Raw genomic sequence first — 12,244 nt, 5'->3', positions numbered from 1 at the left:
GAACTTCACTCAATCCTCAAACTTAAATGAATCTGAGAAGAATGATGTGCAAGACACTGAGCATACAGATGAGAAAATCTTTGGCCTCAATAAGGAGCAATATCAAGGACTGATGAGCATGCTGCAGAGTCAAAGCACACAAAGAACTGATGCTGATCACCCCAACATCTTATCTGCCACTTCTATGTCACCAGACATAAATGATACAGGTATCTCTCATCTTGATCACTCAATAACTTCTTGGATATTGGATAGTGGAGCAACAGACCACATCAATTCCAAGTTATCAAATTATGAAACCTATAATAGAATAAGACCAATTAAGGTTAAACTGCCTAATGGAAATGAGCTAATCTCACAAATTTCAGGAACTATATCCTTGCTTCCCAACTTGACCCTGTACAATGTTCTTTATTTACCTGATTTTTCATATAACCTACTATCAATTTCAAGACTGACTTGTGACTTGCCATATACTCTATGCTTTGATTCTAACTACTGTCTTATTCAGGAGAAGAAATCTTTGAAGAAGATTGGTATAGCTAGAGCTTCAAAAGGCCTGTATATGTTTAACTCTGCAACTGCACAACACCATGTGAACATTACTAATACTTGCCAACCTTGTTTTCCTAGTTCTAGCTTATGGCATTTTAGATTAGGACATATTTCTCACAATTGTATGGACCTTGTTAAGACTAAATTCCCCTTTATTACTGCTAATAAGATTCATCTTTGTGAAATTTGCCACTTGGCCAAACAGAAAAGGCTTCCTTTCCCTATAAGTAGCAGTGAGTCTTTACATTGCTTTGACTTGATACATGTTGACATATGGGGGCCTTTCTCTACCCCATCTATACATGGCCATAAATATTTCTTGACCATTGTAGATGATCATTCTAGGTTCACATGGATCTATTTAATGCAGAGTAAGGCAGAAACACAAACCATTGTCTATGCCAACATCAAAGGGAATCAATCATGGCCCTGAATTCTCTATGAAAACCTTCTATACAGCAAAGGGAATCAATCATCAAACCTCATGTATATATACCCCTCAACAAAATGGAGTTGTTGAGAGGAAACACCAACATTTGTTGAATGTAGCTAGGGCTCTCTTGATCCAAAGTAATCTGCCCAAAATCTTCTGGTCTTATGCCATCAAGCATGCTACTCATCTCATCAATCTCTTGCCTACTCCTATTCTCAAGCAACAGACCCCTCATGAAGTCTTACATAACAAATTACCTGATCTGCAACACTTAAGAACCTTTGGATCCTTATGCTATGCAAGCACTCATAAACACTCTAGAACCAAATTTGACCCTAGGGCTGCTAAATGCATCTTTTTAGGATACAAACAAGGTGTCAAAGGATACATAGTCATGAACCTCTTGACCAGAGCCTTAGAGGTAACAAGAAATGTTGTCTTCTATGAGACAATCTTCCCATACTCATCTCCAACCACATCAACCAATTCCTCACTTAACCAACTTCCTCTGCCTGAACCCCCCTCTACTGCCTTCTATGAAGACATTTTACCATCAACTATGCCAGCCTCTAATGAAGATTCAGCATCCCCTATATTCCCTGCAACTAGTGACCCTACACCCCCTATGAGAAGAAGTAACAGACTATCCAAACCCCCTACATACTTGGAAGATTATCACTGTGCCTTACTTAACAAAACTACCCTGCCTTCCACATCTAAATATCCCTTATCTTCCTACCTATCCTATGATAATCTGTCCAACTCATATCTTCATAAAATCCTCTCAATATCCTCTGAAACTGAACCTAAAACATACTCACATGCTATTAAGATCCCTCATTTGCAGGAAGCCATACACAAAGAATTACAAGCCCTACAGAACAATAACACTTGGATCATAACCGATTTACCCATAGATAAGAACCCTATTGGTTGCAAATGGGTCTTTAAGATCAAATACAAAGCTGATAGATCCATTGAAAGATACAAGGCTAGATTAGTAGCCAAGGGATACACACAAACTGAGGGCATAGATTACATTGACACTTTTTCTCCAGTTGCTAAAATAACCACTGTGAGGCTCCTTCTAGCATTAGCATCTATCCATAATTGGCCTCTAGCACAACTTGATATCAATAATGCTTTCCTAAATGGAGACCTTAATAAAATTGTATACATGACCCTCCCTCCTGGCCTACCCCCTACTGCACAGAACCAAGTCTGCAAGCTTGAAAAGTCCTTATATGGCCTAAAACAAGCAAGCAGACAATGGTTTGCCAAGCTGTCTCACTTCCTCATCAAACTTAACTATCATAAAGCTAGAGGAGATCACTCTCTCTTTACCAAATGGTCTTCCTCAACCTCCATCACTGTCATCCTCGTGTATGTGGATGATATCATCCTCACTGGTAACAACAAACAGGAAATTACCAACCTCAAATCTCTTCTTGACAATACCTTCAAGATAAAGGACTTAGGCACTTTAAAGTTCTTTCTAGGCTTTGAAATTGCCCGAAATAAGACAGGAATATCTATGAATCAGAGAAAATATGCCCTTGAAATTCTTGCTGATACTGGTTTGCTAGGCTGCAAACCCTCTAACACACCTATGACATATGGAAGCCATCTGTTTCAGGATTCCAGTGCACCATTTCATGATCCTTCCTCTTATAGAAGATTGATAGGAAGACTCATTTACTTAACAAACACACGCCCTGGCCTATGCTTTTCTGTTCAACAGTTGGCACAATTCATGGCTAATCCTACAATCACTCATTATAATGCTGCATTAAAAGTCCTAAGATACATTAAGGGTACTCCTGCTATAGGTCTGCACTTCTCAAACACATCCATTGTTCAATTAAAAGCTTACAGTGATAGTGATTGGGCTGCCTGCCCTGATACTAGACGATCCATAACTGGTTTCTGTATCTATCTTGGCACTTCCCTCATATCTTGGAAGTCCAAGAAACAAAAGACCATTTCCCATAGTTCTTGTGAGACAGAGTATCGTGTTATGGCTATTACTACTTGTGAATTGACTTGGCTTACTTATTTACTTGAAGATTTACAACATTCATTCTCTATGCCTGCTATAATGTTTTGTGATAACCAATCTGCCATTTATATTGCCAATAATCCTGTTTTCCATGAAAGAACCAAGCATATAGAGCTTGATTGTCATATTGTTCGAGAGAAATGCGCTCAAGGTAAAATCAAACTTCTGCTTGTTCCTTCTCACCTTCAACTTGCTGATGCTCTCACTAAGCCTCTAGGAGCCAAGGATTACTCCACCATTCAACTCAAGTTAGGGCTCATCAACATATGTGCCCCAACTTGTGGGGGGCTATCAAACAGAACACCTAATTCTCCTCACATAAAACAACTATGTACGTTGACTCTCACTCAAGGAACTCATCAAGCATACCATGGCACTCAAGGAAACCAGCAAACAGCACCATTTCACCAAACTCTACCATTCATAATTCAAAGACAAGCAAGCATAGCATTTCATCAAGACTATATTTCTCACAGATAATCAAGTTCTCATTGATATACATAAAGTCTCTTTAACAACATACAACAACAACACCAACCGTGCATCAACCAAAGATGCAGAACCTGATCAAAAGTCTCTAGCCATCATTTCATATGATCATCACAACACTCGATCAATCATAGTTGTAATAAATATGTTTTATATTTGTATTCTTAGCCTATGCTCTTTCATATTGGCTAAAATCTGTAAGTTAGTTAAGCTTTCCAATTGGCACGTGTTGTAATAAATAATTAGTTAAGTAGGTTAGTTAGTTAGTTAGCTTTCCCTCTTCCTAGTATAAGTAGTGGATCTAGAATAGTTTTCAGATTATCTCTTTTACTTGTATAATAAACTGATCTTGGATCAGAATTCCATCAATAAAGGTTCTTCAAATCTTGAGGTTATTCATAGCAAATTCCTTTCTTGTCATTCTTGGATTGTTAATCCATTGCAAAGCAGAGTTATTCTTCTTTCTTTCTTTGAGTCATTGCATTTTTTATTGATTGTTTATAGCACTTCCCTGTTAAGTATTGGAGAGAAAACTGCTTTGATTGGTTGAGGCACAAGATCTCTCTCCTTATGTATAACAAGTTTTTGTGATATCTTATATATCCTTAAATAATTTTCGTTTTACTTTATGAGAATTATAATGAGCTCTTTTGTTTACCTTTATTTTCGACATTTAATAATTTGCATAGTGTACTTGGAGAGGCCAATACTCAAATGAGGTTTTTTTATTGAAATTTTTTATGAAATCATGATCGTTAATTTTTTATTTTGTTGTGTGTTACAATATTCATCACATACTTGTCTCTTTAGTGGTATAGAGGATCCCCATCCATCTAGTTGGTAAACACTAATCTCATTTCAGATGATCATAATATTGAATTTTAATTTCAATATCAGAATCAAGTTGATATATAATTTGAAGCGTAATTTAATATGTTTTATTTGAGTCGTAAGGCTTAATGATCCAATTACTTACCTAAATTTTTCCATCAACATACTGGGTACACTACAGTAAAACTTCCTGTTAGCCACGGTTGAAACCGTGGCTAAAGTGGGGAAAAACCGTAGCTAGATTGAGTGGCCACACTTAATGTCGTTGTGGCAAGGAATGGTGTTGCTAAAAATTAGCCACGGTCATTATGTTATTTCGCTACACTTTTGTGAAATGTGGTAACATCTATTTAGCCATAGTCTGTTTAATTCAGCTACAGTCGACCCGTGGCTAAGTTTCTGATTTTGCCACACCACAACCGTGGCTAAGTTGCTTATTTTTCCACAATACATCCGTGGCTAATTAAATTTATTTAAAGTTACTTTCTTACATACTCCTCTCATGATCCAAATGTGTCATTGTCTCACAATCTTTATTTTCAATAATATAATGGTAAATTTATAATAAAATTAAATATTTGCTAGCTAATAATAATAAAATTGAATCTTATACAATTACCAAATGTTTAACATTCAAAAATGCTGATAAACACAAAATGCAAAATGTTATGATCATATAAGTTCATGAATTTTAAGAAACCATATCTAAGATGGTGGAACATCACGAGCGAAAGTGGTTAACTCACTACCAAATTTTTCGACTAGAAACTTCTCAAGAGTAGCCAAACGATTCTGAGTATGTGCAAGTTGCTCCTTGGTCTCTTCATACCCTGATAGTTTTACTTCTAAAGTTTGTACATATTTCTTCAAGTCTTCAACATGTTGACTAGAGCCACTAGAATTCAAAAAACCAGTAAAATGTCTAGACGTTCCAAAAACACTGGAGGGACAAATACCAGTGCCCAAACCATGCACTCGACCTGAATGTTCAGCTCCATATGCTTTTCCAATTGCATCATTAGGATGAGCAAATACCTTTGATGAAACACCTGAAGTAGTGACATTTTCTTGATCTTGAGGTAAATGCTCTGATATTTTATCCTATTAAATAACAAGAAATTAATAATTTATATAGTGGCAAAATGCAAATTGCATGGCAGTAACCTATAATGGAAAATTGCATCAATAGAATCAGAAAGGACAAAATGATATTATGCGTTTGCCTACCTAACTAACTGCATACCATTATCCATTTCACAACTTAGGAAATGGTTCTAAAAATGATACACTTTTTAGGACATATGTAACACATCATGTATGAAAAGACTTTAAATTACTTACAGCTAGAGTTTTTCCTTCTTCGCTTACATAGCTTCCATCCTTCTTCAATAAAGTTGACAAAACAACCTCACCACGACATACAGGTCTTTGCAATTTTAGCTCCTAACACAACCAATGAAACATAAGTTTTTACATTCACAAAACTTCATTCTTTACAATAATACAATTACCTAGGACAACTTACCATTTGACGACCTCTCCTTGCATTGCTCATACTACCACCAGCATGGGAAACTTTAAGATTTTTGCGACTTCTAGTGTTCGCCAAACTTTGTTTCTACAATTGCCAAACATTGTAGTCATTATATTAAAAAAATACAAGTCTTGGAGAAATTAAATACTTCACAACATAATGTTTACCTTCATCTTATCCTCCTTATAATGATGCACAAATGCAGTCCAATCAGCACAATCTAAACCTGGAGGAGGATTAGCAAGTATGTCTTCCTTACTTTTATTAGGATAGAAATACTTACACCTTAACCTATATTTATAGGCCCTCCATCTTTCACCTAGAGTACTCATAGCCCATTTGACTCCAGCAACATAATCAAACTCAAAATTTTCCTTCACACATTATTAAATACGCTAGTCAATTTTCAATGACAATAGGAAAAAATTATTAAAATTGCAAATTTTTTAAATAATTACCTCAATATATTTCCATTGTTGGTATCTATTATCCTTTGACATCCAATCCCATCTTTTAACATAAATAGGACAAATTGTTGAGTTTTGAGCTAGTTTACCAAGAAACCTCACAAGTAAGTTTGAGCCATTGTCATTGCCTTGTCCATAACCATTGAGTTCCACAATAACTTTTTTAGTTTTTTCCAAATGCCAAACCTGAATTGCTTGCATTTTTCGAGTTTCAATTTCTCCTGAAGAGGTATCTGCAATTATGTACAAGAAGCAAAGTATTAAAGGTAAACACATAATAACATATTGAAGCTAATGGAATATTGCTCTTACCTTTAACCTTGACAAATAAGGGTTCTTCTCTATCTTTTGATTGAGTTTCATTAGAGTTTGAGGAGGTTTCAAAGTTGTCATCACCATATGAAGCATCGTTTGTGTTCACATGTGCAGGTTCAACACCCTCTTGATTGTCACTAGTTTGTTGTTGCATATTTTGGGTACTTTCGCTACTGTTTTCACCTTTTTGTCCTCGTAGCTTTTCTAGCATTACTTGTCCTGAATTCGCACGCTTCATATTGAACCAATTACCTGCACAGTTTGCTAAGAAAAGAACTATAACAAGAAACAAAATATATACTAAATGAATCATAACATGAATTATTAAAGATATAATGCAAAAAGTGTGGCACAAATTGTAAAAAAAGTCTATTTTATATTGTCAAGTACATAATATAGGATATTAAACTACTCTAACATTCTTCCTTCTTCATCATCACTAAAATTATCACAATCTTCATCATTATTTGATCCATGTTTTTCTTGTTCTTGTTCATTTACACCTTCCTGCACTAATTGTAATTCTTCGATGTTCTCCAAATGTTGCTCACAAAAAGATATGTCTTCCATTGATGACTCTTCTAAGTCCTCAAAGTTCAGATCACCCATATCATAGATGTCTCTAGGCTTCATGTGGCAAACACAACACCAACCTTGATCAACTGGATCATCAATATAATATACCATTCTAGCATCAGTTGCAAGGATGAATGGTTAATCTGCTTCATTTGCACCGGTGTGTATTAAACATGAAAAGTTTACACTTGTTATCCCAAATTTATCAATTTTGATTCCCTTGTTAAGTGTAGTGTCTACCCAATCACATTTGAATAGCACAACCCTTAACTTACCATAGTAGTCTAACTCTATGATGTCAACCAATTTCCCGTAGTACATAACATCACTTGATATTTCAATAGGTTCCTTACCACTTGAAAATCTCTTAGTTACAGCAGACATAACAATACCACTATTTTGTGTTCTCAATCCTTGCTCCTTCCTCTTTGTTCGAAATTTAAATCCATGGATATTATACCCATCAAATCTTCGAGAAATATTATTTGGCCCTTTTGCAAGACATTCAATTTCACTTGTAATATTTGGATCTTCCTTTCTCGCAACCTATTAGTTGAAGAATTCCACTTTTGAATTCAGTATAAACTCAAGTTAGTTGATTATTACTCAGACATGCAACAACAACAAAAAAAGTTCAATTTTGATATACCCTTAGATTCATTATGAAAAATACAATCTAGTGATATAAAATACAGGGCATACATAATAGTTTTTCTCTTCAAAATTCATGAAAAAGATAAAAGAAAAACATAGCCAAATATAAGAAGAAAAAACATATAGGAACTGATAAGTGATAAATGATAACTTTACCAAAGAACAAAGAGTGTTCAAGTCCTCAATCCTAACACAAAGATGAGATGAAAAGATTCATGGGAATTACTTGATATTTCATGAACTAGTAAAATTGGAATCAAAGTCTTTTTCTTTCTTCATGCACTTTGAGAAACAACCGACACATATGATAAAAGAATCAAATTCTTAATCAGAGTGGCAGATAAACAACTTGAAAGTTGCTACGTTCATTATTACAAGAGAGCACATAGAACACATAACACATCATAAGCTAACTATATCAACTATGAAGATTTAAGATGAATGCAAAATTGGATTTCCATTTACCTTACATGCGTAATAACGTTGAAGAGTGAAGGATTTAAGCAATTGGAGAATTTGAGTTGTTGAAAAGATGAAGCTGGATAAAAAATTGAAGAATTAGTTGAATAGATGAGGCAATAAATCGTAAAAGGAACTGACGAGGAAATCAATAAACCGTATTTGAAACAAATATAAAAAAACAGCAACTATCTTCAGCTATGTAAATAACTAACAGCAACTATCATTCCATATGTTAGATTATCACGCTCTGGCGACGTCCCTAAGCTTGAAAGATTCTCCCCTTATGTAGGTAATAATAATGATAATACTTTCTTTTGTTCCATTACTTACACACGTGCATGCATGGATCCACAAAACATATGATGTTTGTAGTATTGTTTTCGTGTGTTCATAACATAATTACCGGTTCACCCCAAATGAATACTATCTTATCTGCATCACATACTAGGTAATTCTTTTCAGTAGAGGATATACATTAAGAAAAGTATATTTGGACACATTTCCCTTGATGCTATGCTAGGACAGATTATTGTGATCATGTGATGTGATGGATAAAAGAAAAAGATATATAAACAAGTGTTTTAGAGTATAAAAATATGAAGTTGAAAAGTTCACAAATAATATAGGTTATCATGTCAATAAACATAGGCAAGAAGTATTTTATATATTGGTAAAAAGTGTATAATATAATATACAGGGAAAGGTTGTAAATGGTGTGCCAAATGAAGGAAATAAAGAGGACAGACAAAAAGAGGAAATACTCAAATTCTGTTAGATTCTTACTTGATTTGATTTCTATCTTTTACTATGCTCTTTCTACAGCAATATCAATTGGATTGGTTTCAATCTTTATATATATGTGCAAGTTTCTGTGATATGTTGCAGCTAGGCAAATGGGGTTCAAAGATAGGAGAAGTTGTCCTCATCTATGTAGATTGGCTTCTGAATACATAAGGAAATGTGAGGGGTGTGAAGATGACATATATGCCTTCTTTGAGAATGAACCGGATGCGGATTCGCTTTATGTGAAGCTGGTGGAGGAGTTTGAGAGATGCATTCTTAGTTACTTTGGGTTCCATTGGAGACATGGTGATCTAATGATGAGTCAGGTATTGGTTGGGGGAGTCTAGTCATTTATAATGGGGAGATAGAGATGCACAGGTCCCAGAATAATCTATAATGTCTTTGTGTATATAATACTAGGTACAATAATGTTTGTGCTTCTGGTTTTTCAGGTATTGACCTCTGAAACTGAGCCAAGAAGGAAGCTCAAACAAATAGTTATGGCTGCAACTAGGTGTGTATTACTATTGTTCTATAAAAACAATAATTAAAGAATCTTTGTAAGTTAAAACTAAATGGGATAATATGTTATGAAACATCACATGGATACCTATAAAATGGAATCAGAAAGTTTAGGTTAAGTTAATAAATCATGACATTCTGAACTTAAAAGGTGCTACTTATTTAAGTGAATTCAAAGTTGGTAGGTATGATACTTTATTAAATGATTTACATTTTATCATTGTTGTTAGAACTTAGAACTCATGCAATAATAGTAAAAAGTGACACTTAAACATAACTTGCTTTTTAAGGCAAATAGTAACCTTTGCTCAGGGAACAAAGGTTTGAGAGAGTTACATAAAAAAAGTTCATATACTTAAGTAATTACGTTTTATCGTTTCAGCTAGCTAAGAATCAGCAAGTGTCTTCAGCCATGAAAATAAGTAACAGCTATAGCACTGTAATGCATAATTCAAGCATATGAAGTAAAGAAAAGAATCTTAGTTGGAGCTACCATTTCCTTCTCTCTATATTGGTTTATCCTAATGTTTGAGACAATAAGACCATCCAAAAGTTCAGATGTTTAGTATCAGGTAACAAACAAGTTAACTAGCTAGTTTCTCAGCCTATGAAAATTCGATTACTCGAAGTATAATCTCTTGCCTCACTTCATATTTTTTAGATTCTCGCCACCTCTTTTTGGGTACAATTTCAATTCTTAGATAGGATCACTAGATTGTATTCGATTTGACAAAAACAGAACCCAAGTGTCAAACAATCCAAGGAACTAACTACACACAGTTGAAAATGAAGAATAATATTAAAAGCATTAATCAACTGTTGCTTGATGACAACAACCATTCTATCAAATAATAATCAGCAGTAGAACCTAAGAGAACATTTATAATTTGTATAATCAGCTCCATGTTTTGGTTACTTTAAATAGCACATGTTATTGTTAAAGGTCAGGGAAAGTTAAAAAAAGGAAATGCAATCTACCAACTCCTATCTCCAATGCTGTAAGCAAGACACAATGCATGCCTTGAAGGAAATAGGAACTCAGATTGCAGATTCCTCAGAGCATAGATTTTTAATGACAAATTGAAAAAAAAATCCATATGTGTAACAATTTTACAGATTACATGCATCCATTAAATATCCTTCCTTCTAATCATGAACTAAATAAGCATACACCTAATGACTTAGGTGAAATGAGGTTACAGAAGCATTCACATTCAATAAGCTTCAGATCAAAACCAAAAACAAAATTCAAAAAGTTTCAGAAGTTATCCTCCATGAATTGACTGTGATCAAATAGTAAATGAATTAGGTTTTTGAAATACCTGAACCGAATAAGAATGGCGGTGCCGAGACCCCTAAACCTGGATTTGAAACGGGATTTGAGCGATGGAAGGTTGAAGTTGGATTGAGTGATTGATGCTGGATTTGAACAAATGAAGTTGAATTTAGGGCGATTTGAACGAAAATATGTATTTGGAGGGATTTGAATGAATGAAGCGAATTTCAGTGATTGAAGATGAATTTTAGCGATTGAAGCTGCATTTGAAGTGAATAACACAAAAGATTTGAGTGATGTAGCCGATTTTCCATGGAGGAAGAAGGAGAAAGGTATGAAGAAAAGAGGAAGGAGAAAGGTATGAAGAAAAGAGGAAGGAGAAAGGTATGAAGAAAAGAGGAAGGAGAAAGGTATGAAGAAAAGAGGAAGGAGAAAGGTATGAAGAAAAGAGGGAGGAGAAAGAAAAAAGGCTTTTTTGTTGCCTTTTTTGCCAGAGGCCCAATTAGAGTAATAAATTTATGGGCTTATATTATACATTAATTTTGATACAAGTTATTTAATGTGGCTGATTAAGTGTGGCTAATAGGAACTTTTCTTGTAGTGGTAGGTGCAGAATTTATTGGACAAAATCACACCAAAAAAGAAATTGGTTCTTTTTAGCATTCTGAAAAGGACAAACTACCTTTTATCGAAATTATTATTACACCCATATTTTGTGAAATAGTAATTATTATTACACCCACATTTTCAAAATTCAATTCATTTACCAACGGACGTTGGTTTAAGTACATGTTTGATTCCCCTTTAGCAAGATCTCGGGTTCAAGTCTTGTGAATGGAAATATGTCCGTTGGGAGAGTTAGCCCCATGTACCTGTGGATGTTCCCGGCTCGGACAAGATTGCCTGCAGTGCGAGAATACATCTGGGAAACCAAAAAAAAAATTCAATTCATTTGATGTAAAAAAAATTATGTAAATGCATGCACTTTTTTTATTAATTATTTAGTTACGTGTAAAAAATAGTGATCACATACAATGAGAAAGGTTTTTAATCATGACAATCATTATTTCTGTCATGTATTATAATTTTAGGTATATATTACCCTTTCCGATAATAGAGAAGAGCGAAATTCACGCAGTAAAGGGTAGGGAGAATTCTAAGAAAGCTCTCACAATATATAATTGAAATATTGTAGTTACATAAAGATTTGCAACTAGCTCTGATTTTATCCAAGTTGGGATAGCTTGGGGCCTGATTTTTGACAAGGCCAAGGCTATTATTATTTTCT

General features: G+C 34.5%; 2 protein-coding genes across 6 annotated transcripts; one reads left to right on the top strand and one right to left on the bottom strand.

Moving 5' to 3' along the window:
• Nucleotides 3,229–7,392, bottom strand: LOC109347554. 5 transcript variants are annotated; one of them, XM_019587470.1, is made up of 7 exons: nt 6,681–7,392; nt 6,360–6,601; nt 6,069–6,275; nt 5,893–5,985; nt 5,709–5,810; nt 5,247–5,455; nt 3,229–3,240 (listed from the first exon to the last, which is right to left on the bottom strand). In XM_019587470.1, exons 1-6 carry the CDS (start codon nt 6,994–6,996, stop codon nt 5,270–5,272), a joined length of 1,146 nt encoding a protein of 381 aa, XP_019443015.1. In that variant the 5' UTR covers nt 6,997–7,392; the 3' UTR covers nt 3,229–3,240; nt 5,247–5,269. The 5 variants fall into 5 exon arrangements, with proteins under 5 accessions (XP_019443015.1, XP_019443011.1, XP_019443012.1 ...); XM_019587466.1 differs by lacking the exon at nt 3,229–3,240 and having other exon boundaries at nt 4,993–5,468; XM_019587467.1 differs by lacking the exon at nt 3,229–3,240 and having other exon boundaries at nt 4,993–5,468; nt 6,360–6,589.
• Nucleotides 9,064–10,020, top strand: LOC109347555. Its single transcript, XM_019587472.1, has 3 exons — nt 9,064–9,484; nt 9,611–9,672; nt 9,993–10,020. The coding sequence occupies exons 1-3, from the start codon at nt 9,269–9,271 to the stop codon at nt 10,018–10,020; spliced, it is 306 nt and encodes a 101-aa protein (XP_019443017.1). The 5' UTR covers nt 9,064–9,268.

This window comes from Lupinus angustifolius, chromosome LG05 (assembly GCF_001865875.1).
Source record: "Lupinus angustifolius cultivar Tanjil chromosome LG05, LupAngTanjil_v1.0, whole genome shotgun sequence".
Classification (NCBI taxonomy): Eukaryota; Viridiplantae; Streptophyta; class Magnoliopsida; order Fabales; family Fabaceae; genus Lupinus; species Lupinus angustifolius.
Note: the sequence above shows the minus strand (reverse complement) of the source record. Positions and strands in the feature narration are given on the sequence as shown.